This window comes from Cladosporium halotolerans (genome assembly GCF_011745625.1).
Source record: "Cladosporium halotolerans strain TM138-S3 chromosome Unknown Sca1, whole genome shotgun sequence".
NCBI lineage: Eukaryota > Fungi > Ascomycota > Dothideomycetes > Cladosporiales > Cladosporiaceae > Cladosporium > Cladosporium halotolerans.
In genome coordinates this window covers 302,432-327,243 of record NW_027191452.1, presented here as the reverse complement: position 1 = coordinate 327,243, position 24,812 = coordinate 302,432, and the positions used below count along the sequence as shown (strand labels likewise).

The window sequence follows — 24,812 nt, the reverse complement described above, 5'->3', positions numbered from 1 at the left end:
AAAGATTCCGTTATCAAAGGTGACCCATCTCATGGACCAAGCGGTTGTAGGTCTGGTCATTCGATAGCGCGTGCAAGAGCGGCAGCACTACGCAGTCGTTTTACGCTCGATGATCTAGACATGCAGGATGGATACCAAGCGGCTCAGTGCCTGACCGGCACCCAAAATAGGCCCAGCGGTACCCGGGTCGGCGACTTGATGAATATGAAACGGCTTTGCGTGGCCTCCCAAGTCATCAAAGATCGGCGGCAGATGCGGCTTTGCGCGGCCAATCAGCGTGGCTTCGGCGCCTGCAGGCGCCAACTCTCCGACAACAACACCTCCGGGCAACCTCACCTCACGCGCAGAAGCGCATAAGCACAATTTGCAAGGTAGCACCAGCGACACTCACTTCTTTTTGATTGGGTCACGATGATACTGCAAGGTCATGGCGAGGCCGGAGCCTGGCCTGCAGTCAGGTCCAGCCGCCATGAACCGCCGTAATCTATCTTGCAAAACGCATCGTCCCTCCAGCCTTACGAGAGGTACTCGAAGAGCCGCTGGAGGGCACGCGACCAGGATCTACCCTAAATTGCAGAAACGCAGTGGTTGGCGTTCGAAGCAACAAAGCCTCCACGGAATGCCTGTCTGGTTTCAACAATCATTCTCGTCGTCGACTCCATCCGCATCACTGTCCTCTCAACCCACCCGTGGCCAGCGTTACCCCACACCTGTGGCCGCTTCAAAAAATCCCTTCCTTCTTTGTTGCGCTCTTTCAAATGACCTGACAATGACCTGTTGAATTCTATTGTTCAGATTCCCTTTGTCGCTTCCTTATTCTTCACCATTCACTGCGCTGGCCGCACAACGCTCGCTCGCTCTTGTACAGTCAACTTGCGCTCTTTGAGCATCATCCGTCAGTCAACATATAACGCACGCGATAGTGCCTCTCTAGACCATTTCTTTCCCGCAACATTCCCTACAAAGCCACAAAGACTGAGTAGATTCACTACAACATCCTTGCTGGTACAAGGTTGACCTGGAATTGTTCCCAACACACCAAATCTTACCAAAACACTCCGAACCGAATCGATAAGCTCAACCATTACCAACCATGGCTGTGCCATTCGCTAGATTGGCCGTCTTTCTTGGCTTTTCGATGCTTGTTCCGTTTGCGATGTCGCACACATGGATCGAGCAGATGCAGGTCATTAGCCCTAATGGCTCTTACACTGGCGACTACGGCTATCCCAGAGGCTACGTTGCTCGCACTGATCCTGGTTTCACTGGGTTCTCCGACAAGTGGCAGCTCCCCAGCCCCGATACTGACATCGGCGCTACTCGCATCAACAGCAACATGTTCGCCTGCCATCCTTCGCAGCGCGAGGCCAACTACTCTCCACAGTACCCCAAGCTCTCTGTTGCTCCAGGTGACTTCGTCGCCATGAAGTACCTCGAGAACGGCCACGTCTCGCAGCCCGGCATTCCCGCCGGCAAGCCCAAGAGTGGCGGCACTGTCTACATCTTCGGTACCTACAAGCCCAGCAGCTCTGAGAAGCTCACTGATGTCCTCGCCTGGACGAAGGATGGCAAGGGCGGCAACGGAAAGGGCTGGCTGATGGCCTCCCAGAACTACGACGACGGCCGCTGCTACCAGATCAACAGCTCTCCCATTTCCATCGAGCGCCAGGCCAAGAACGGCAACCAGGAACTCTGGTGCGAATCCAACCTCGAAATCCCCGCCAACGCTCCCGCCGGCTCCACCCTCACCACCTACTGGGTGTGGGACTGGGCCACTGAAGGCGAGGGCGCCAAGGACGAGTACTACACCACCTGCTCCGACTTCGACGTCGCCGGCGGCAACGCCAACAACAAGCTCGCGACAACCAGCAAGCACCCCCTGGTCCAGCAGAACAACGAGCAGAACGCCGTGAGCGACTACAAGTCCCGCAAGGCGATCGTCTCCAACCCGCGCGGCCAATCCGGCTCCGCATCCGCTCCCGGCAGCATCGCAGCTCCTGCGCCTGCGCCTTCCAGCTCGATGGCCTCTTCAGTGACCAACAGCCCTCCGGCCGTCACCAGCGCTCCTGCAGCCACCGCCCCGGCCTCCGAGGCCGTGGTCACCGCTACCCGGAACGTCACCGTCACCGCCCCCGGGGTCGTCGTCTACAAGACAGTCACCGTCCCCGCGTCCGGCTCCGCTCCTACGGGCCAGGCACCCGCGCCGCACAGGCGCGCCCACGTCAGGGACTTCAGATCGTGAGAGAAGCGATCTTGGAGAATGGAACGGATAAAGCACGATGAGCGCAAGAGCGCGCTCGAAGAAGCATGAATGGATAGAAGCATTGGGAAGCGCGAACGGACATACTACGCATTGCGATGGCGCGGGAGTTTGGGCGGCTTTTTCTGATTCTTCTTTGGGATATTCTTAGGTAACTTGCATGGCATACTAAGCGAAATTTGAATTCATTTGAGCAAACAATGAAGATCACGAGTTTCAAAGGTTTCATTTTGATGTAATTGATGCACTACTTGGACTGCGGCGCAATCGCGCGGCTTTCCAGGATGTAGAATGTGGGCTGGCGAGGTCCGCCTGGGCAGTGAAGTTTGATGTTGATTTGTGTAGCGACGACCAATGGAGCTACGAGATATCGCCTGGTAACATTTGCAGCGTTCGCAAAGAAAAGCGCTTGTTTCGGACAGCAAGGATCATCAGTCGAAGTCTGTCGGAGCGGGTCGGGAATGATGCGAAGCGGCGAGTTCCTGCTGGTTAGAACTTCCGAAAAGCGTGCGATTCGCGGTGATCTATCATGGAAGTGATTGAAAGGGAGCCTTCGGCGCGGTTGGTCATGGAAAAACACATGCTTGCACCGAGTCGCTATTTGGGTATCGCCGAGTAGAAAAGGAAACAGGCACTCGTCATCGAGTGCCTCTGATGATATCCAATTGTGTTTCACCAATAGACAGGAAGCAGTGGACGCCCGCGCCCACGCCCACTCCTGTCCAGCCTTCTTCTTTCCGACAAAACAAGTTATGAAACCGAAACCTCCCCCTCAAAGACGCCCAACCGGATCGAGCAGCTCAAAAAGCTCCTCGCCAAGCATCGCCTTCGCTTCCTCTTCGGTGGCCTCCTCCTGCAACTCGGGGATCGAGTGGGTCTTAACGAAGATGTCGTCGACGGACGGGATCGTGTGGAAGTTGTCGAAATGGTATTGCGGGATGACGTTGCGGTGCTGCCAGTTGACGGTCTCGTTGCCCTCGACGCGCGGGTGGCCCAGGAAGCGACCGTGCAGCTTGTCCGTCGCGATGCGGTCGTCTCCCTCGTACTTCATCTCGCTCTTGGACGGCCAGGGTGCGACGAAGGGTTTGCCGAGCTTGAACTGAGGAGTGAAGACGGTGGGAAAAGCGAGGACCGGGGAATGGTTGGTGGTGAACTCTGAGCCGTTCAGCTTCTTGCCGCTGAATGCGGAGCGGGAGGGGGTAATCGGGCCTGCAGTCGAAGTACTGGATGGGGCGTGGTTGTGCGATGGGGTTTCCGGGGAAGGGGGGTGAGTTGACTGATTGAAGCGGGCTTGAAGAAGAGCGTTGAATTCGCGCTTGTGATTCTCGAGGTCGAAATCACGGTGCCAGAAGGGGGAGTTGGCGCAGATCTTGCCGCGGGCAAAGTTGAGCTTGTCGTGCTTCTGCTTCTCCCTGACACCGGGGGCTATCCACTTCCTGGAATTGCCGTAAGACATTTCAAAGGTCGGTTGGATTGATTTTTCTGACGAGACGTCGTGGGGGTATCGTGGTCTGCGCGGGTTGATACGCCACGCAGAGAATGCAAAGCTTGCGAGGGTGCTCAGAGGAGAGTTCAAGTTTGGTCCCTTTTTGCGGCGCTGATTGGGTCTTTGACAAAGCGATTATTTGCGTGGCCGGCTTGAGTCGGTGTTAAGGGGTTCCAGTGGTGAAGTGAGCCAATGTTGAATGGCTCAAGGAGTGGAAATGCCGTTGGTTGCAAGGAGCCGTGTGAAAGGCAAAGCTTACCCTTTTGATCACTTACCGTCTGCTTGCTGGACTTTCGAAATAGTGAGAACGCTAGCGGTCTGATGTTTGAAGACCAGGCTTTCTTGACGGGTTGGATATCTTACTGGTTTCCGGCTGCAGCAGGTCAATATGTCGGTCAAAGAACGTCTCAGCTGCACTATTGGTGATTGCGCCGCGCGTTTGCTGGAATTGAAAGAGATCCGTGGAAACCAGCCGCCAGATTGTTGGTCGATAGCAGCACCAAGCTCCAGGCAGCCGGATGCGTGTGGACTACGGCCCAGGCAGTAGGGAGCCGGCCTAGTCGCGGTGATGTCGATTTGGCTGTCTTGGTATCGCTGTGCTGAGGGTTGGAAGATCGCTGCCTCAGGTCAATGCCGACCGGGCTGCGAAGATGTTGGAGGACCACTGTCCTAATGTCGACTTCCACCGCGCTGCGAAGGTGGTGGTTCAAGCGAGTTGGTTCCTATAACGTTCCGTGTTAGCAGCTGAGATCTGTGAAGTGACAGTCACGAAGTCAAGCGATATTCAGAGCACGTACTCTGATTGTGTGGTCTTGTGTGGTCTTGAGTGGCAGCGAGGATTGTTTCAATCAAACGGCCAAGGCAGATATAGGCACCGCCGGGCGCTGTCACGAGGCATGAGCGAGTCAATTATCATGTGCCACCGCGAGCATTCATCAGAGGATGGCGTCAGAGATTAGTGTCGGCGCATGTGATTACATGTGCGATTGTATGAATTCATGTGAGTCGTCTGTTAGCATATGAAACAAAAGTTGCTGACAAGTGAACTGTTCCTTAAAGAGAGTTGCGCACGGACGCGACGGAAGATTGTAAGTGAACGAAGATAGCGTTACGTGCTGCGAAAAGCCTCCACCTGTTCATGGATCGCCAGTCCGGTACCGATTGCCGGCAAGTGCTTGCTTCCTACCTGTGCATTGTTGTTATTGCTCCTGTCACGGGATCTTGCTTTAGTGATCCGTGATGTGTTGCCACAGGCTCTGCGCGGTGTGGATGAAGTGTGGCTGAGCTCGAATGACATGTGATGAAATGCCTTGACACGTGCAGCATTGTGCCTCGTCGAGGCGTGTGCATAGCATTGACCGAAGGCGAGTGTAGCGGAGGACGACCAGAGCGACAGGTGAGGTCAAGAACAGCATGTTTCACGCGGGATGGACGAGGACGCGACACGGGACATGATTGGCTGCGCATTGCCATGAAATTGGAGGCTGGGACAAGGTATGTCACGTCTGATCATTTTGGCGGATGCTGCACGGCGCGAAGCAGAAGAAGATCGCAAAGAGATGATACAGCTGCCTGTTATTTCCTATCGTAATATAACTATAATGTATCCGTGAGCGACGAGGTAGAAACGTGTTGTGTACATCCACTTGTAGCTTCTGCAGACAGGCTTTCGTCATCAGGGACGAGTTGGCAGAGAGAGCCGGCCAGGCTGCGCTAGCGCCAGCTGCTGTGGCGTCGCATCTCCCACGTACAAAGCCACGTCGATCCCCAGACCTTCGCATTGTCCACGGCCAGGGCCGCCTACTCGCTACGCTGCGGCGTGACGGTGCGGGCGGCCCTACGGCCTTGCTGTCACGCTGGAGGAGGAAGTCGAGGAGCTGATGAGGTTCGGACAGGAGCGCAGGGCCGCGCGCGCGCTCGCACCGCGGCGTGGCGGCCCTTGGGAGAAGTCCTGGGGTGGCCGCGCGACAAAGACGACGAGAATAGCTCCCGGCGCCACCACGAGGCAATCTGCCGGCCAACAGCGCCATGTCGCCGCGAGCCACCTCTTTGTTCGGCCGCACCATTCTCGCTCCCTGCCCGCCCATCGCCGGCCATCGAATGCTGCCACGAGCAGAGCCGCCCTCACCTCTGCGGCGCTTACGAGCCCGCACGGGCCCCAGACCCCATCGACCAACAACGCAACCTCGAGTCCCAGACCAGGACGTGGATGCGCGGAGGGCGCGCTGAAACGCCACCCCGACCAGGTGGTCGCGGTCGTCGGACAATGAACCTCTTGGTCGCATGATTGGCCAAGCCCAGACACCGCGGTACGTTCTCATTGTCTTTCTTTATTGTCGCACACATGCATTATTGTCTGCGCCTACACGATCCTCACCTGCACCTCCACCTTCACTACCATCGCTCCCCAAGACATCTGCACAAGCGTCATTCCCTTTTGCGTTCCCTACCATCGTGCCGGCACGAACCTACAATCACTGTTGTAATACAACCACCACCAACGCGACCGGGTGTCTCGTTACTGCACCTTCCTTTTTGAGCACATAACCTCGCGCATCAACGTCCGCTGCATTTCAACTCGATACACCGCACCACATCGCTGCTCGGCATTCCCTTGCACCCCATGCTGAACATCGCACCAGGCACACCAAGACTTTCAGCACCCTCCGCCACCATGTCATCCCCAGAGGACCAACAGCAACACCCGAATCCTGCGCCGCCATCCGTTTCCGCTGGCAACCATGAGATGCGCGAATTCTACGCTTCGCAGGATGCATCACGACCTCCCTCACAATCAGATACATACCCGACACCCTACCTCGGTCTTCGAGCTAGACTCTCGCAGACGTGGATTAACCGATGGACTGTCCTCCTTTTACTCGTACTGATTCGGACCCTTTTCGCCATCGCGACACTTGACGACAATCTCGGTAGCGCGAGGCGCCAAGCGCTCTCTGCCTGTACCGCCGTGGAGAACGCAGGCTCGGCCATGGCGAGCATGCCCTACTATATGAGCCAAGGCGTCAACGAACTCACCGTTAGAGGTGTTGAGAAAGCCATCAACGGGCTGATACAAATGCTCACTTTGAGCGTCACTGGCGTGCAAGAACTTGCCGTCTTCATCATCAACCTTCTGACGTCCACGTACGTGTGTTTGCTCACCCTCGCTATCGGTGGCAGTCTTCATGTCGCCGTTAGCGTCGCCGAAGACGTCGGTGACTTCCTCAACTCGACCGCAAAAGAGGTTGGCAAAGACTTAGGAAATGCCGCCGACGGCCTTGAAGACGCCGTGAATGGACTCCTTTCTGGCATCAACGACGTCGGAAGCCTGTTCACTGGCAAGAAACCTGACCCACCCAAAGTCGATTTTACCGACGAGATTGAGAAGCTGAACTCCCTCAAGTTGCCGTCTGATTTCGACAAAGGCCTACAGAAACTGAACGATTCTATTCCGACCTTTGCTGAAGTCAACAATGTCACCAACGCCGCAATCCGATTTCCGTTTCAAGAGGTGAAGAAGCTGCTTAACGAGAGCTTGCCAAGATACACTCTCAACGCTTCGATGTTTCCGGTTCCCGCCAAAGAGAAACTCACCTTCTGCTCTGATAGCAACGGCATCAACGACTTCTTTGACAAGCTCGTTCACATTGAGCATCTCGCGAAGAAGATCTTTCTCGGCGTTTTGATTACTCTCGCCATCTTGGCGATGGTCCCTATGGCGTACCGCGAGTACCGGCGATGGCGTCTCATGCAAGAGCGCGCTCAATTGATCAAAACCGATGCTCATGACCCCATGGACGCCGTATACCTTGTGTCTAGGCCTTACACCTCAACCTTTGGTCTTAAGGTCTCACAAATTTTCAGCTCTCCTCGCCGACAAGCTCTCGTCCGTTGGACTGTGGCATACGCCACTACAGTCCCTGCTCTATTCGTGCTCTCCCTTGCAATTGCTGGCCTGCTCGGCTGCTTGTGCCAGTACATTCTGCTCAAGTCCATTGAGAAGGAAGTGCCTGCGCTCACAAACCAAGTAGGCGCCTTCGTCGATAAGGTCATGTTTCAACTCAACAATGCAAGCGAGCAGTGGGCTGTTGGCACGAACAAGATCATTATGGATACCAACGACGAGATCAACAAGGATGTCTTTGGATGGGTCAATACCACCACGCATGCTGTCAATCACACCCTTAACGTGTTTGTTGACGGCATGGTGGACACGCTCAACACCACCTTTGGCGGAACAATCCTGTACGAGCCGATTCTGGACGTTCTCAATTGCCTTGTACTCCTCAAAGTGCAAGGAATCCAGAAAGGGCTCACCTGGGTCAGCGATCATGCCCACATCGACTTTCCACTCATGGATCCCAGCACTTTTAGTGCTGGTGCTTCAGAAAAAGTCTCTGGATCTCAGAATGAGCTCCTGGCACAAGGTCCCGCCGAAGGAGCTGCTGACGACATCGCAGCTGCGGTCTTGCACGTCACCAACGCTCTTTATCGCGCCGTCCGGCAAGAAGCTATCATATCAACTTGCGTGCTCATCATCTGGCTCATCATCGCACTCATCGGCATCTTTAGGGCTCTGGCTCTGATGATGAAGGGTGGGTCCGGTGGTGCAATGCCGTCCAAAGGCTTTTCGAGTCACGGACACGAGAAGCATGAGATGGATGACTTTTTGACTCGCGGTCGCGTGCCGACGTACGAGCAAGCTACGTCGACGCCAACTTCGGGCGATTCCAGCGGCAACAAATACAATGGTCAAGCATACACGCTGACAACCAACCCTCTGCCAACGTTCGAAGTGCACAGCGCCACTTCGCCCCACGCTCCTGCTGAAGCGTTCTCTACGTCCAAATCGGAGAAGCTGGGCAACGTTGGAAGCCAGAGCGTAGATGCTGCCATCCGCCGCCAGAGCCATGTCCGCGCCTCAAGTTATGGTGACTACGGCGTCACCTCCCCCACCTCGCCACCAAATCAACCACGTCAAACTTTCCGTCCGAACCCGCCATACCCCAATCAGTCCACTCGCGATCCCTTCGCCGACCCCGCCCGTTGAAGTCTGGAAGTCATGCGCCAGGCTTCAGTTCCACATCTGACCGTTCTTCCACCTGTGGCGCGCAAATGGCCGTTTGTGGCGCGCAGGTGGGGTCCTGTTGTCATCCGTGGGATCATCCGGTTCGAGGTTGGTGACTGTTCGTTGGGACTTTAAATATGCTCAGACCGATAGGGTGCTCCGGTCCCCTTCTGTTGCTCTCGCAGCTGCCTCAAGTTCTTGAGCGCAACGCAGAGCCAGACGCATTATGCAACTCCTTTCAGGTTTTGGTACTTGCGAAAAACTGTATCTATCGCGAGTGCCATGCGTTGTGCACTGCACCTGTTAATGTTTGATTTCATTACATCAATCACATTTTCGAAGCGTCGCGAAACCCTCTCCCTTTTCCCGCATGAGACGCAAGACATACCTGGTCCAAGATACCCATTACGGCCCTGGACGATTACAGCTCAGGAATTCTGGACGCACTTGCGACCAACCATCTCTTGGAACTCATCGCTGCCTGGAACTGGCTTGCTCCAAAAGCTTTTGGAGAGCGCTGCCATTTCGCGGAGGTAAATTTTGCGGTACTTATCGCCCCCTCCATCCCGCCCCTCTCTCCTGTCCTTCGGCTCATACGCAGATACCTCACTTTACTTCCCTCGTCGGTTACCCACCTGGAACTCTCGCCTCCCTCGTCCCTCCGCGAGCAAGCATCACGTGTGGCTTGCCCTGGATGCCTTGCCTCCCGGACGCACCAGCGGAACAGAGAGACGCAGCTGGCTACCCGGCGAGAGAGGACTGCTTGCGACGAACTGCGTGTGACCGCCGAAGACGACGGATGCACGGGCCGGACAATTGTTGCCATTCGTAATGGGAATGGCATGAGTCGCACTTCATCTTAGGAGAAAAGTGCGGCTTGGGCATGGTTTGCTCTTTCTTTCAAATTCGCCTGCGCCTGCGATTTCCATTCGCTCTCCACCTCCTTGCTGGACGCTCTCGCGTTCGCGGAACCGGAGACCCGATGGACCTTCAGCCCCCTCGCGGCTCTGACCTCTCCCCACCACGGGGTTCGCGTCTACACGCCCGAGGCCGGCCGAAGGAGCAGGCGACAGCGCAGAGACCCTTTCCGCCGACGGAATCCATCTCGAGCGCTCCAGCTCAAGAACCGGACTCCATCGAACGGAAAACACACCCCTCAGCGTCCTTCCGTCCTCCACCGCCTCCCCCTCTTCCCCACCCACGCGCGCGAAGAGGCACAAGGAGGAACCCACCGGCGTCCGAGCGACGGAGAAACGGATGCAGCTGTCGTGCGGTTGTCATTCGGGCCATCCCTGTCCCCTCCTGGACAGCGGGTTGGTTCGCCCGGACGAGCCTCGTCTCCGCGCTCGCGGCTACTCCAAACTCCTGGTCTGCTTTTCGTTGCGCTCTTTTCTGAGCGCGCGAGAGGCGTGATAGGGAGGGCCGTGAGTTGCGCGAGCGGCTCGTCACTCACGGACTGTGGGAAACTGCTGTCATCAGTGCGACCGGGTTGCGTTATTTGTTTGGTTCCTTTCTATTTTGGAAGTTTCTTTTGGGAGTCTATGGCCCCTCTCTCTCTCGCTTGAGGTGAGAGCGGCTGCTTGCTCGAAGTTTTATTTCGAATCACGGGGAGGAGAAGAGAAGATGTTGTTATCAACGGCGAAGAACCTGACCGTCAAGTCGATCATTTGGCAGAGGAAGCTTAAATTTTTCCTTCCTTGTCCGCTCGTTTAAAAAAGATTCCGAGGACATGCAGGTTGGAAGTCTTTGTTGTAGAGAACGCTTTGCTTGGTCGTTGGATTACGTAGATTGACTCTCGTTTTGAGCTCTGTTCATAGGCTTCCTGGCAAATATATCCCCGTGTTCTTGGACTTGTCTCCCCGCTTTCGCCTGTGGACAGTGCGATGAGATGCGAATTGAAGTGATGAGAATGTTCATGAAGGATAAATAAGATGAATGCCTATCGACGGCCAACACGCGGAAGCGGAAGCAAAGGGCTGGAACGCTGGACTGCACTTCTCATGCTCTCCGACTCGATTCCCGTGCGGACCTCGTCAGTCAACAACCATGCCTTGCGCTCACCCTTGCTAGAACCACGCTCTGCGACAGTTTCAAAAAGAACCACCGCCCAAAAAGAATAAAAAAAAAGTCGCCATATGTCATGTCATTTTTATCCAGATTCCGATTCCGTATTCGTGAAGGCCTTCTTCTTCTTCTTTCGTTAGCTCTAGCATGAGCCGTGGACACCCGCTCCTGGCGTCTATCTTTCTTCTACTTTTCTAGCACTGTCTTCTATGCAGGTAGATGCCCGCCACTCGGGCGTCGTGTAAAATTCGTGGAACCTCCTGTAAGTGCGCCTTACATTTTACCGCTTGAAGAACTCACGGAACTTCGTGCCGGCCGTGGCGCCTTGGTTCGCGGGCGCTTCTAGCTGCGTGCTGCGCTCGTAGAGTTCCTGTTCAACCAACAAAGTCAGCAATGATGTTCAAAAGAATTAAGCCTTGAAAGGGGGGAAATCGAAACTTACGTCTTCGTCCTTGACGAGCTTCACATCCAGCACCAGCTCCCTCGCCTGCTCGCCCATGCGCCCGTTGCCGAGCCCGCGGTACGGCAGGCCCTGCGCCTTCTGCAAGCCCACGATGACCTCGCCCATGATCTCGAACTTCTTCCAATTGATCCTGCCGGCCTGCTCGTCGCCGATGAAAGTCGGGTTGCCCTCCTCCGCCGTGACGAGATCGCGGCGGTGCAGCGGGATGTACGGGATGCGCTCGGCGGAGCTGTTCTCCCAGGCGAGGCGGTAAGCCGCGAAAGAGCGCGTGTGGGCCATGAGGATCTCGAGCTTCATCCAGTCCTTGCCAACGGGGGGCGGGAGGAGCTCGCGGGTGGCCTGCAGGCGGTGGACGGCGGTGCCGCGGATGCCGGCGAGGAAGGCGCCGAGGGCGTTGTAGTTGTTGAGCTCGCGCAGCTTGCGGGCGATGCGCATCATCTTCTCGAGCATGAGGGCGCGGTGCTTGGGCTTGTCGCGCAGTAGGATGAAGTTGGCGACCCAGGCGGCCAGGTGGTTGAAGTGCTCGATCATGCGGCTGACGTTGACGAGGTTCTTGCAGTTGGGTTTCTCGGTGGGCTTGAGGGATACGTGGCGGACGAGGTCGCGCGGGCGGATGGAGGAGAACATGACCCAGTCCATGCGGGTGAGCTCGCGGGCGACTAGGGCGTCGTCGATGCTCATGAACATGCGCCATTCAAGTTTGGAGAGGAGGATGCGGTCCCGTGGATAGAGAGTTGCTGCTTGGCGTTGCGCTGATTCGAAGTTGAACATTAGTTGGGAGGATGCTGTGGAGGAGGTGGAGCGGATAGTCTCTCCTCCAAGGCTAGGGGCGAGACTGGCGTCATCGTTCGCGGTGACCACGCTCATGTTGTCCGGGAAGATAAAGGAATCGTCGTCAATAAGCATGCTGGCGGTAGATGACATCTTCCACTGGTATGTGCTGCTGGTTATTGTGTTGCGGTTTTTGTCGCTGTAACCCCACTCGGTGTCGTCGTCTTCTTGCACCATCTCAAGGCCGGAGCTCATCTCCTTTGCCGCGACATGGAAAATCGACACCGCGGATATCTTCGCGATGAACGTTCGTACTCTTCGGCGGGTCTTCTGGTAAGCAAAATCACCCGGATAGTGAGTGATCCACTGCTCCATGACAGAGAGAATGCGAAGTTGCGCAACCATCTTGATCATGAGTGGTGTGCCGTTGCGCTCCATCGCGTCAAAGCGCTCCACAATGGCCTCCAGAAGCCGGCCAGGCGCAGCAAATTTGCGATACAATGCCAGGAAAATGACAACAAACTTGCCGTCTGCTTTGGAAGTTGGCTGGGCACATAGCCGGTCGACAAGCTCCTCGAATGTTGCGCCGTTTTCGGACAGCTCCGAAGTCGACGGAGCTCCCATCAGCGTTGTTGCGGCAGCTTCCACCTCGGTAGATGATCGTTGGGAACCGGGTATGCTTTCACCGCCGGATTCCTCTAGTAAGAACGAGTTGCTCATTTGCTCAGACTCTGGGACCTTCAAGTGGTCGCTGGAGCCATGTGCCAGATGACTGGAGTCATGCCGCGAGTGTCCTCGGTCTTTGTGCAGGCTGGCAGTGTACTCCGAGCTAGCTCGAGCGTGACCAACCAATCCGGTCGGGCGCGGGGATACCGAACGAACTGCATTTGATTGGGCGCGCTGGCGATTGGTGATTGTGGGCTCGTCTATGCAAGATTAGCTGGATCCTAGAGCAATGTGATGGCTCGAATGATGCCTTACCCGTTTGGCCATTGACAACAGCTTTCACAAGAGTGGCAAGGCCCATCTTGAATGTTCCTGGGTTAGTCACCGATGTTTGTACCGAGCGGAGGGTCTTGACGGCCTGTTTTGCTCTGGTTTCGATGCCGATGGGATCGAGCTGTCTCTCGGCTGGTGGCGTGTCGCACTTGCATGAGATAAGAACAGAAGGGAGATCAGCCTTGTGAATAGCAGCTAGGGATCCGGTCAGCACATGTATCAATTTTGCGAGCGGTCACACATGTTGTAAATGCTTGGTCTGAAGCTCTCCGAGCGACTCACCCAACGTTTCAGGGACATCGTCCAGACTTGCCCTGTCTGATACATCATAAAGTGTGAGCACGCCGTCTATTTGCGGCATCATTTTGTCAGCCACCGAATCTGGCCAGCTGACGGTGTCGTCATCGTCAATGTCCACGTCGTCAATTGATATCTCTAGAAGTCGGATGCGGTATAGGGTGCCATCATATGGGATCTTGCGATCTGCGGCCTTGGAGGGTGCTGGATAAGGAAGATCAAGCGCCTTCTGGAGAAAGGTAGATTTTCCTACACCGTCGCCTCCAATGACGGCAATGTTCATTTCAGGGATAGGCTCTTCGATCTATGCCAAGATGTCAGTACCCAGTCTTGCACCAGCCAACACCTCAAGGAGCGTACCTGCGGGCTCTTGAAAGGCTCATACTGCTTCATAGCGCCAACAACACCAGCGACCTCATCCTCATCCTGGAACGCCTCGGCAGCACCAGTGCCAGCCTGGGCTCCCGGCTCGTGGCCCTGCGGGAGTCGCTGCAGCCCAGCCGCATATCCGCTCCCTCGTCCCCTCTCCACCAAAGGAGCAGAAGACGTCCGTGTCCCCAATTGCGGCCTTCGAGGCGCAGTCCCAGCCCTCACCACCCCGGCCGGTCCTCCTTCGCCGCTCTGTGCCGCAGAACCCGAGTACTGCGCATATGTCTGGCTGCTCTTGGCCTTCTCGCTGCGGTCTGATTTCCTGAGGCCAGTCTCCCCGCCGGATCGGGAGCCTCTGCGAGAGTCGTATCCCGAAGTCGGCGCAGGCATTGCGGCGCCCGGCCGCTTGTGTGTTTCCTGGGGAGGATGTGCGTGGATATCCTATCGTGCGATGTAAAGCTGCTGGTGCGTTGCTTCAATCGCTCTGGCTGTTCGAAGGCCCGTATGTGCTGTCCAAAAGAAGAGATCCCAATGCCAGCATCGTCGTCGCCTGCGCCATCACCCAGTGTTCCAAGTATGAGCTGGCAGTTCCAAGTCGGCGTGCACTCCTGTCCTCGGACCAAGCCCAGACCGCACCAGACGTCGCAGCCCGTTCTGCTAGCAGCTGGTGGAGGGGCAGAACCGTTCGCAGCGGCGCAAATGCAGATAGCCGAGAACAGTCGCAATGCAGCAAACGCTCCGCTGGCGAAGCACGGCAGGAGAGACGAGAAAAGGCGGTGCGCGCACGGCGATAGGCGAGAGGGATATAGAAATGCAGGAAACAGAGAAGTCGGAAGAGTCAGTCAGGCCGGCAGCGCCCCAAACAGCAACGCTCAAGCAAGCACTACTGACGAGGGTGTGGAAGTGTGAGAGGGCGGCGGCCGGCGCAGCGGCGGGGCGCGTCAATCAGTTAGCGGTGCGTCTGGGCCAGTGGGCCCGCCCGAGCAGGCGGGCCTGGCAGTCCGAAGCTATAGCAAGGCGCGCTCTACCGCTGAGGGCAAGCTGAGCCAGGCGGCACTGCGAAAGAAGCAGAGACAGACGCGCAGCTGTGTGCTGATGCCCTGCAAGCGAGCCGCGTTGGCTGAAGGTAATTGGAATCCTTCATGGCTAGTTTGTATGCTACTGTGGCAGGCTTCGCGCCGCAATTATTGGCTGCAGACCGGGACCTCCGAGCAGCACTACCCTCCGCGCATCGCCCACGCATATCGCTGTGTCGTGTCTTCGCCACACCTCGCTGCCCACTACTGCTCGCGGCCGCCACCGTCAAAGCAAGGCACGATGTCTCGCCGACTCCTGCGCTCCACCCGCCGCGCGGATTGCTCGGCGGAGGAGGAGCAGACAGCATGCACCGGCCCGCCACTGCACCGCCTTCGCAGGCAGCATGCACGTCTCCGTTTTGCGTCTTGACGAGTGCCGACGCGCGCCTGGGGAACAGCCGAGCGCTGGCCGGACCAGCAGACGCAGGACGCGGCGCGTTAGGTTGGGCGCATGCAGGACGCACGTCTAGTTCGCCGCGTTCGTGTGGCGTGCAGTAGCAGAACGCAGCAGTGGCAAACGGGAGCAGCAGCGATAGCATTATTGCCTTGCGGTCGCCAACAGCAGCGGCGCGGAAGGTCACTCCGCGCCGGTGGAGAGGTGTGGGAATTTTGCGATTGGCTGCACCGCGCCGCCGATACGAGACCAGACGGCGTGACCCGAATGCGCGGTCGGGGTACCCTTAGATGCCTTAGCTTCTGCCTGGCTGCGTCTGGAGCTCGCGGGCTCTGGCCGGCTCCGCTTGGGAGGAGCGCACGCGAGATCGCGCATGGCGATTGTCGACAGTGGACACCACGTCGTGAGGCCGGAGCGTACCGCTGTTCAGGCCTCCACAAACGGGCCACACCGACACCTGCAGTCGGCGTCGAGCAGGGCAATTGGCCGTGTTTCGCCTTGAGGGCTCGCTCGTGGCGGGGTGCGTCGCCCGAACTTCCCAGAAAATCTCATACCACATGGCTCATATAGCACTAATCGCGATCTCTAAACGTCCACGGGCGCACCCAACATAAACCGCTAGCTCTCTACTACTGTATCGCGGACCACGCCGCCCTACCCACAGCCCACACCACCCGAAACCCAATCCAAGTTCCCAACCCTACGCACCCAACCGCAACGCAGAAGGTGCGCAGATTCCGCCGCTCGACGTACGAGTAATCCGCCTTCTCCTCCTCACACTCGCCCATCTCCGTAATGGTCGAGTACTCCGGCACGTACTTGAAATCGAAGTTGCTCTCCTCCCCCTTCAGCCCGTACTTCGAATGCACGATGATGTCGTAGAAGACCTTCTTCAGCATCGCCACCTTCTTGCGGTCCAGCGACGGAAAGCTCCGGTACGTGTAGCAGAAGAAGCAGAAAAACAGGCACTGCCCAGCCATGAGCGCCCAGTAATAGAGACTTGGCCGGGACAGCCCGAGCTCGTCGCAGAGCGCATTGCCATTGAGCCAGCGCGCGGACGCCGTCAGGAAGTCCGCCGACGCGAAGCCCGGCGGCTGCCCCTCGAGCGACTTGATGATGTTGTTGGCGAGGATGCGCGACGTCGGCGTCGGCTGGATCTCGTAGAGCAGCAGCGCCTCCATCGTGCGCTTCGCGTGCGCCGGCGTGTCGAAGAAGCCGTCCGTCGGGCACCCGATCAGATGCCCGATGTAGCGCCACAGCGCGATATAGTCCAGGATCTCCTGCTGGCGGAGGAAGATCCCCTGGCGCGGCAGCGACATCCAGATCAGCGTCGACGAGAAGGTCGCGATCGTGGCGACGGAGTCGAGGTCGTTGATCGGGATCCCCCACGCCTCCGTGTCATAGTACTCCGGTTTCGTCTTCGCGAGGGCGAGGATGCGCTGCCGGACCGCCACATGCAGGAGCCGGACCCGCAGCGTCGACGCCCACCCGTCGCCGCCGGGCTGTATGCTTTCCAGAGACTTGGTGCACTGCAGGATGTGCTGCGTGGTCTCAAACATTCGACTCCTCGCTACCTTGGTCGAGAACCCGCCTGTCCTTGCTAATGTCTCCACGACTCGCGCGGCGCCCATGCCGCCGAGCAAGGATTGATACGCCAGGCCGGTCAAACAAGCACCTCCATAGCGATAGAATACGTCCTGCCCCCGCTCTATCTGCGCCCAATCAACCCAATCCGGCACCGTGTTGACCTCGTCCCAGAACTCCCTCAGCAGCACGTCGCCCTCGCGATTGTCTCTCAATATCGCATAGAGATCCCGCGAAGGAGGTTTGACGGACTTCTCGTCAGCCTTCTCCGGATCCTGAGGAGGCTTCTCGGGGACGGTGAATTGGCTGTTATGTCTGGGTAGGTCCTTGCGTGGCGGTGGCGATATTTCGTTCAATCGGTTGAGGACCCGTTCGCCCAGGACGTCGTAGCTTTGCTTGAGAGGCCCGCATTGTTCGGGCGTGAGGTGCTTTTCTGTCAGTTCGAATCTGTAACCCCAGCAACTGTTGCAGCGTCAGAGACGAAGTGAGTTGGTTGTACAAGTTCGGGACAAACGTACTTCCGCGTGTTTTCCGTGTGGCGAAAATATGTAAAAGGGTTCGGAATGGCCATCTCCGCTGTCGATCAAACCACCAAAAACGAATGCCGCCGGAGCAAAAGAATCAGACAGTACAGGTTACAGTATGAAATGACCGAATGGGTATCAAGGATAGAGGAGGGGAATGTATGGTACATCTAGATTCGGTTCGGTTGCAGATCAAGCACGAGGGTTCATCTATGCCGTCATTGATAGGCTGGGGGGCTTGGACGTGGAGGGACGGCCAGCTCAGCGCTCACAGCGCTACGCACGCCCGCCTGACCTCTCTTCGACCTATCGTGCAACGCAACTGAAATGTATGCATGGCATTAGCGACTTCATGCAGCTGCAACATGAGTTTGAGAGGGCGTCGGCGAGGAAAAACAAACTATTTTCCTGAAGGATACAAAGAAGCCTTTGCCGATCGGGGCAGGATGATCTTCAGGGTTCACCTTCCCTTCTTTCACTTGCGAATGAAAACAGCACAGGAGACTATCGCAGAGCTGGTGATAGACTACCTTCTACTAGTGGACGAAGGTTGTGGGATTCTAGCCTAACAGTATATTCTTACAGCACTGTTCCCTCAGCGCATTTCAACATCACCATCTTCGTCCCCAGCTGCCTCGGCGTAGCTGACTTGCTTCCGCGCAGCTCGACCGCTTTGCCTTCTTGACCCAGCGGCAGGTCTCTTCGCCGGGGTCACCGGGCCTTCACCTTCGCTGTCATCCCCACCCAGTTCCAACTCTTCGTCCTCTGCCTCATCTTCGTCACTCGCGCTAGGCGTCGGCTGTACCGCCTCAACCGCCTTCTTCCCACGGCCTCCTTTCTTCGCCGGCGTAGACTTCTTAGGCGCGGCGACAGTACCAGCCTCCTTAGCGGCGGCCTCCGCCACTTTGGCAGCCGCCTTTGCAGCATCCGCAGCGGCCTTCTTCTTCATAGCAGCTTTGGCCTTCTTCGTAGCAGGAGTAGCATCAGCGTCGCTGTCCTCTTCCTCTTCCTGCTTGACGGCACTCCCATCGCCATTGAGGGCAGCTTGTCGTTCCGCGTACAATTTCTCACTCTCTTTCTTCAGCTTCTCCTTCTTCTTAGCCTCCTTGTCACCGTCGTCATCCTTCTTCTTCACCTCCCGCTTCTTGGGTCGCAACCACTCTTCCATCCCCGGCGGCCAGTAGACTCTTCCCTGCGGCCCGCCCATGCCGATTTCTTCTTCAGGCACGATATCAATATGCTCGCCCTTAGCCAGCTTCCGCTGGCCAGCAGCGGAGTCGGCAAACTTATTGTCATCGTTGCGCTCGTAAGGGATGATGTCGGCGAAAGAGTCGAAGCCCGGCAGCTTGAAATTCCGCATCATCTCAAACACAGCCTGCTCCTTGTCCTTCGCCTCGATCATAAGGTCCATGTCCGGCGGGCAAGGCGGCAGCGTCCAGGGGCGCGGGTTGTGCTTGCGGCGCTGGCGGCCGGTGATGGCGGGCGGGGTCTGCTCGGAGTAGTGCATCTTGGGCGTGATGCCCTTGCGCTTCCAGGTCTCGAAGATGCGCGGGTACAGGCCGACGATGTCCGCCGTGCCCTCGCGGATCTTGTCGGCGTCGAAGAGGATGTTGTGGTGGTGGTAGTCGAGGACGAAGGGGATGTTGAGCTCCTCGCAGACGGGCAGGAGGTCGTGCACCGTGTAGCAGACGTCGTCGTTCTCGAGCACGAGGCGGCCCTTGACGCCGTCGGAGAGCTTCGCGTAGTTCTCCTTGAAGCGCGCGATGGTTTCGGCTTTGCCTTCGAAGACGCCGCCCATGTGCAGGATCATGACGGCGTCGCGGTTTTGCTGCGCGGGGAGGCTGAGGAGGCTGAGCATTTCGTCGTGGTAGTCGAGGTCGCGCATGGCGTTTTCGATGACAGGCTGGCGCGGGCTGCCGAGCTGCGTAAATTGGCCTGGGTGGGTGGTTACGCGGTGGCCGAGCTCTGCGATCACTTTGCCTGCTTTGGCGAGCTCTTCCGAGGCGAAGGGGGCGAGTTTGTAGCCGTACTCGGCGTGCGAGGCGAAGGGGAACATTTCGCTGCTGAGCCGCATGAAGCGGATGTGATATTTCTCATTCCACCTTATCATCTTGGTAAGGTCTTTCACGTTAGCCAAGCAGACCGATTCAAGGTACCGCTTGCCGAGCTCGGGGTCAGCAGGCTTCGAACGATCGGGTCGATTTTTGGTCGGATGCTCGGGTCGAGTGGGGTCTTGTAAGGGATGGCGGTGTTCAAGGATCGATTGTATCCGACACGTCCTCGAGCTGAAGACAGGTGGATTCGAATTCCGTAGGTAGGTGTTGAGGCACGCGTATCCAAGACGGCCTTTCCAGGGCAAAGGCAGGTATGAACTGTTGACCGCAGGAGGCCTGGCGGCTGCTGACTTGACTTCCTCTGGGTCAGCGACCTCATCGTCGTCTTCAGCTTCTGGGTCTGCAGCTTCACCGCTCGAAGACTTTTTGGGAGTGGTTTTTGCGGGTGTCGATGCTGCCACTGAATCTGCATCACCGTCCTCTTCTGTCTTGACTTCTTTCTTCTTGCCTCGGCCCTTCTTCGCGGGAGCTTTGCTTTCTGCCGCGTCGACAACAGCGGCGACTACGCTCTCAGCCTCCTTCACATCTTTCTCGGCGGCGGCGGCAGCCTTCTTCCCGCGTCCGCTTTTGGGTTTCGGGGGCTCGACAATGTCAGGCGCGTCGCTGAGTGGGCTCTCGGACTTTCTCTCGCCGTTACCCTTGATCGGTCCAGGAACAAGGTCTTCAGCCGGTGCATTATCTGGGGATGCACGCGTCGCGTTTGGCGCGTCGACAATTTCCTTGTTCTCGTCCGGGTTCACGACAGCCGCAGTGGGTTTCCTGGCTGAAGCTCTCCGCTTGAGCGGTGGCGCGTCATCGTTGACCGCGTCAGCAGCAGGTGTTGCGGCGGACTGTTTTCGCTTGGTGGCCGCCATTGCCAGCGACGCGATCTGACCGCGATGAGATGCGATGGGACGGGCAACGCCACGGAAGGGTAAACGAGCGGCTTTTGCGGCTGTGGATTGCACGGCAGCTGTACTTCGTTCCAGCAATAAAGTGAACATGAACACGCGGACGATGAATCAGATGAAGTTAACATGGAAGGAAGCGCACCAACGCTCACGCGCGCGTTCACGGCTCCTTACCCGTCTTCCAGGACGGATAATGGTGACGCAGGAACCGCAGGCGAGGCGCTACCGACTAGAAGATCGCATCGCATCGCATCGCAAGTGAGATCGATCGCGTGACGTCACCAGTGAGATTCGAGAGCCCTGGCCACCTCCCAGTGTTGCAACGTCGTAGCTGCGGCCTATCGTCTGGTGCCAAGAGGATGTATTGGAAACGCTGCAATCAAATTGCCCACTGTCACGCCACGGGGACAATCTGAGTAGAAAGCCAGTATGCTTTACAAGAAGAATCTGGCATAGAGCTCATCATGAAAAGACCTGCAGCATAATTCTGACCATTGAACCTCGTCGTCGATACCGGGTCCGGTTTAGCGCTTGTGTTCCAGCGACTTTGGTGTCTCTTGTCTCTCTCGCCGTCTCGTGTTGTCTGCCAAGAGCGCAATGGAATATAATCTGACCATTTCCGCTTAGAATTTCTCGACACTCGATGATTTAATCAAATGCGAACACTGTTGCCAAGTTAGTTTGTACCAAAGGAGCATGAGAATGTATGCCTTATCATAGAGTTGATGTACTCACCTCGTCGTCGTTACCCGATTAGGCGCTGAACGTCATCCTGGAGATTCAAGCTCGCCCACGCCTGCAGACCGCGGCGTCACGCGCGATACCTTATATTTAGTAGACCGCACTCCTGCGCAACGTGTTTGTCCTCCGCAACAGCGACCGCCCCGGCTTCACCGCATGATGATCCTCACGACATAGTACCTTTCCTCCCGCCGACGGCATGCTGTCCGCCTTCACACCCGAGCCCATCCACGAGCTTCGGCCCAAGGACAAGTCCAAGGTCGAGTCGCTCCTTGCCTACGGCGACCGATTGCTAGTGGGCCTCAACACCGGCTCGCTACGTATCTACCGCGTCAACGACCCTCGGACTCCTCCCGCAGAGCGCGACGATGGCGAATCGCAACCCAACGAAAATGGCGCGCCGGCCCCCGACTCCAGACCCGCGAAGGTGAAAGCGGTGGAACTGCTACGAGAGGAAGAGAAGTTCAGCAGGAAACCTGTACAGCAGCTTGCGATTGTGAAAGAAGCGAATTTGCTGGTCAGCCTGAGTGATGGCTATGTTTCGCTGTATGACTTGCAGGCATACCAGCTTGTGGAGCGCTTGGAGCAAACGAAAGGCGCGGCTTGCTTTGCGGTAACGAGCAATGTGGTAAAAGATCCGGAGACGAGCATCCCGTCTCTTGTCTCGCGCTTGGTGGTGGGTGTGAAGCGACGGCTGTTGTATTGGACATGGCAAGATATGGAACTTTCAGGTGACATCGGAGAGATTGCGATGGAGGCGGCTGTCAAGAGTTTGACTTGGGTTACTTCGACCAAGATTGTGGTTGGCATGGATGCTGGCTTCAGCGTCGTGGACGTGGAGAGTAAAGAGATCACCGCTGTGAACAAGCCCGCTTCTCGAAACTCCAGTAGGGAGGAAATGGGAGGAGAGCTGGGAGGAGTGCGTTTCGCCGCTGTTTCTAGCAGCGGCATGGGTTATATGGGCATGGGAAGCTGGGTACCCAAGCCAATGGCCTCTAGGGTTGGACAGAACGAGGTCTTACTTGCAAAAGACGTCAACACCCTCTTTGCCGACACCGAAGGTAGAACTTTGGAGAAGAGGCAAATACCTTGGTCCTTTGCACCGGAAGCTGTGGGCTACAGCTATCCATACCTTCTGGCGCTACAGTCTCCAGACAAAGGCTCTCTGCAGATCCGCAATCCGGACACGTTGAGCTTACTGCAAACCATAAGCGTTCCACAGGCGACCGTTCTTCACGTCCCGCAACCCAACATAGCACTCGCGCATGCCGGAAAAGGATTTCTTGTGGCGTCAGAAAGGGTGATCTGGCGTATGAATGCGCTTTCCTATCCGCAGCAATTGCAGGAGCTTGTTGACAAGCATCGCTTTGACGAAGCTATCAGCCTACTTGGGCTCCTCGAAGACACACTGATCGACAACAAGGTCGGCAGAATACGGGAGATCAAGATTTTGAAAGCCACAGCGCTATTCGAACAGCAGAAATACCGACCAGCACTGGATCTCTTCATCGACGCTTACGCACCACCGGACAGGGTTGTCGCTTTATATCCTAGAAGCATAGCTGGGGAGCACTCTTCGATACCTGACAGCACCGAGCAAAGCGAGGATCCTGAGACTGCTGATGAGACCGAAGGGGAGACCAAGGACCCGCCAACGACACCATCGAAATCCGTGCTCGGGCGTTTCAAAGGCTCAACTTTGCGTGGAGACTCGGACGCGGCCTCGATCAGATCGTCGCCGAGGACAGACACAGACAACTTGAGCATACGCACACCCAAGGGCACACCGTCTAGAAACGTCGCGACGTCAGACAAGCGACTCGAGGGAGAGGATTTGAAGCAAGCAACAAGGGCTGTCTGCTCTTTTCTCGCCCAGGCTAGAGTTCAAATCCAGCGATATCTCAATTCTGACGGCACTATGAAGGAGCATCCGCCCGAGCTTGATTCGGAGACAGGAAAGCCAGTCTTTGCGCACCTTCTGCCTCAGGAGGTGATTGACAAGAACAACGAAGATATCGACTGGCAATCTGAATTGCTCAGAGTGGCTCAGCTGGTCGACACGACGCTATTCCGGGCGTACATGCTCGCATTGCCATCGCTTGCGGGCCCTTTGTTTCGACTCGATAATTTCTGCGAGCCGGACGTAGTGCAGAGTTCATTGTACCAATCAGAACGCTATGGCGACCTCATCGACTTCTTACACGGCAAGAAGCTCCATAGAGAAGCGTTGGAGCTGCTAGCGAAGTTTGGCAAAGGTGAGGCGGAAGGCGAAATACCAGAGGGAATGCAGGGCCCAAGCCGGATGGTCGCCTATTTGAAGCAACTGCCGCCCAATCATATTGACCTAATTTTGGAATCTGTTAAATGGCCGCTTGAAGTCAATCCGGATGTTGGTATGGAAGTATTCTTAGCGGACAGCGACAACGCGGAGAATCTGGACCGCAAGAAGGTCCTCGATTTCCTTGGTGGAGTCGATTCGAACCTCGAAATCATTTACCTGGAACACATAATCAACGAACTAGACGACAAATCGCCTGCGTTCCACCAACAGCTTATAGAGCTGTACGTGGACCGCATCAAGTCATCCCTGGTCCCCAGCGAAAGGAAGAGTGCCATCAAAGAGAAGCTCGAGCGCTTCCTTGGCACCAGCAAGGTCTACAGCCAAGGCCAAACCTTCCGCCTCCTTCCCGCAGACGAACCACTCCTCTACGAGTCCCGCGCCCTCGTCCTCAGTGCTATGGGCAATCACAAGCAAGCCCTCGCCATCTATGTCTTCCAGGTCAAAGACTATGCCAAAGCCGAGGATTACTGCAACCGCATCTACCTGTCCGAGCAAGCCTGCCTCCTCGACGCCACCAAAGCGCACGCAAAGCCCATCCACGACGAGACGTCCAAGCCGAACGTCTTCGCGCTCCTCCTCGGCCTCTACCTCAGCCCTCCGAACGGCGAAGAGAAACACTGGCCTCAGGCCCTCGACCTACTGAGCAAGCACGGCGCCCGCCTGCCGGCTTCAAGCACGCTGAACCTCATGCCCGACGACCTCGCCGTCGCGGAGCTGGACGACTACTTCCGCGGCCGTATCCGACACGCCACTTCGGCGCTGCGTCAAGATAAGATCGTGCGCTCGCTCGAGGAGGTGCGGAAGGTCAATGCGGAAAGGCAGCTGCGGTTGGGGGCTGATGCGCTGGTGGAGAAGGGTGGGATTGGTGGGAGGAATCGACGCGTCTTGATTGGCGAAGATGATCACTGTAGAGTGTGCCACAAGCGGTTCGGCGCGAGTGCGGTGCGCGTGCATCCTGACGGCGAGGTGGTTCATTATGGCTGTGTGGGTGGGAAGGCACAGGGAAGGAGGAACTTTGCGGAGACTTCTAGGAGAGGATGGGGATGATGGCTTAGGATTTAGATATACCCGTTTCGCACCTTGCACGTGTGGCTGTATCAAGTAAGGAGCGCGAATTAGTGTTGACAAATAGCAAAATAAACGGGAGCGATTTCAAATAGGCTATGTTGTACATCACTATCACACCCACGCTATACTCCTAGGGCATAAGACTCCTGGTATATCTCTCCCAAAGCCATCCAGCGAATTAGGGCATTAAAGGCCAGCTCCATCCAAATCCTTCCGCCAGTAACGCCAATCCGTACCGCAACGCCAAACTCACCAGTAGAGTCAGTCGTAGTCTCATTGTCTCTTTCAAAATTCGAAATCCGA

General features: G+C 56.8%; 7 protein-coding genes across 7 annotated transcripts; 3 read left to right on the top strand and 4 right to left on the bottom strand.

Annotated features, from left to right (window-relative positions):
• Positions 1 to 1,093: 1,093 nt before the first annotated feature.
• WHR41_00122 (uncharacterized protein) lies at positions 1,094 to 2,242 on the top strand (the record flags this gene model as incomplete). Its single annotated transcript, XM_069368728.1, has 1 exon — positions 1,094 to 2,242. One exon carries the CDS (start codon positions 1,094 to 1,096, stop codon positions 2,240 to 2,242), a length of 1,149 nt encoding a protein of 382 aa, XP_069234287.1.
• Positions 2,243 to 3,032: 790 nt separating this feature from the next.
• Positions 3,033 to 3,716, bottom strand: WHR41_00121 (uncharacterized protein; the record flags this gene model as incomplete). Its single annotated transcript, XM_069368727.1, has 1 exon — positions 3,033 to 3,716. The coding sequence occupies one exon, from the start codon at positions 3,714 to 3,716 to the stop codon at positions 3,033 to 3,035; it is 684 nt and encodes a 227-aa protein (XP_069234284.1).
• Positions 3,717 to 6,420: 2,704 nt separating this feature from the next.
• Positions 6,421 to 8,796, top strand: WHR41_00120 (uncharacterized protein; the record flags this gene model as incomplete). Its single annotated transcript, XM_069368726.1, has 1 exon — positions 6,421 to 8,796. The coding sequence occupies one exon, from the start codon at positions 6,421 to 6,423 to the stop codon at positions 8,794 to 8,796; it is 2,376 nt and encodes a 791-aa protein (XP_069234285.1).
• A 2,134-nt stretch (positions 8,797 to 10,930) lies between these two features.
• On the bottom strand, positions 10,931 to 14,167 carry WHR41_00119 (uncharacterized protein; the record flags this gene model as incomplete). The annotated part of the gene is made up of 5 exons (XM_069368725.1): positions 10,931 to 11,248; positions 11,321 to 13,038; positions 13,094 to 13,306; positions 13,394 to 13,712; positions 13,769 to 14,167. The coding sequence occupies 5 exons, from the start codon at positions 14,165 to 14,167 to the stop codon at positions 11,159 to 11,161; spliced, it is 2,739 nt and encodes a 912-aa protein (XP_069234025.1). The 3' UTR covers positions 10,931 to 11,158.
• Positions 14,168 to 15,680: 1,513 nt separating this feature from the next.
• WHR41_00118 (uncharacterized protein) lies at positions 15,681 to 17,503 on the bottom strand. The gene is made up of 2 exons (XM_069368724.1): positions 17,350 to 17,503; positions 15,681 to 17,293 (listed from the first exon to the last, which is right to left on the bottom strand). Exons 1-2 carry the CDS (start codon positions 17,400 to 17,402, stop codon positions 15,877 to 15,879), a joined length of 1,470 nt encoding a protein of 489 aa, XP_069234024.1. The 5' UTR covers positions 17,403 to 17,503; the 3' UTR covers positions 15,681 to 15,876.
• Positions 17,504 to 17,950: 447 nt separating this feature from the next.
• WHR41_00117 (uncharacterized protein) lies at positions 17,951 to 20,323 on the bottom strand (the record flags this gene model as incomplete). The annotated part of the gene is made up of 1 exon (XM_069368723.1): positions 17,951 to 20,323. One exon carries the CDS (start codon positions 20,321 to 20,323, stop codon positions 17,951 to 17,953), a length of 2,373 nt encoding a protein of 790 aa, XP_069234029.1.
• A 976-nt stretch (positions 20,324 to 21,299) lies between these two features.
• Positions 21,300 to 24,488, top strand: WHR41_00116 (uncharacterized protein; the record flags this gene model as incomplete). The annotated part of the gene is made up of 1 exon (XM_069368722.1): positions 21,300 to 24,488. The coding sequence occupies one exon, from the start codon at positions 21,300 to 21,302 to the stop codon at positions 24,486 to 24,488; it is 3,189 nt and encodes a 1,062-aa protein (XP_069234028.1).
• Positions 24,489 to 24,812: the final 324 nt, after the last annotated feature.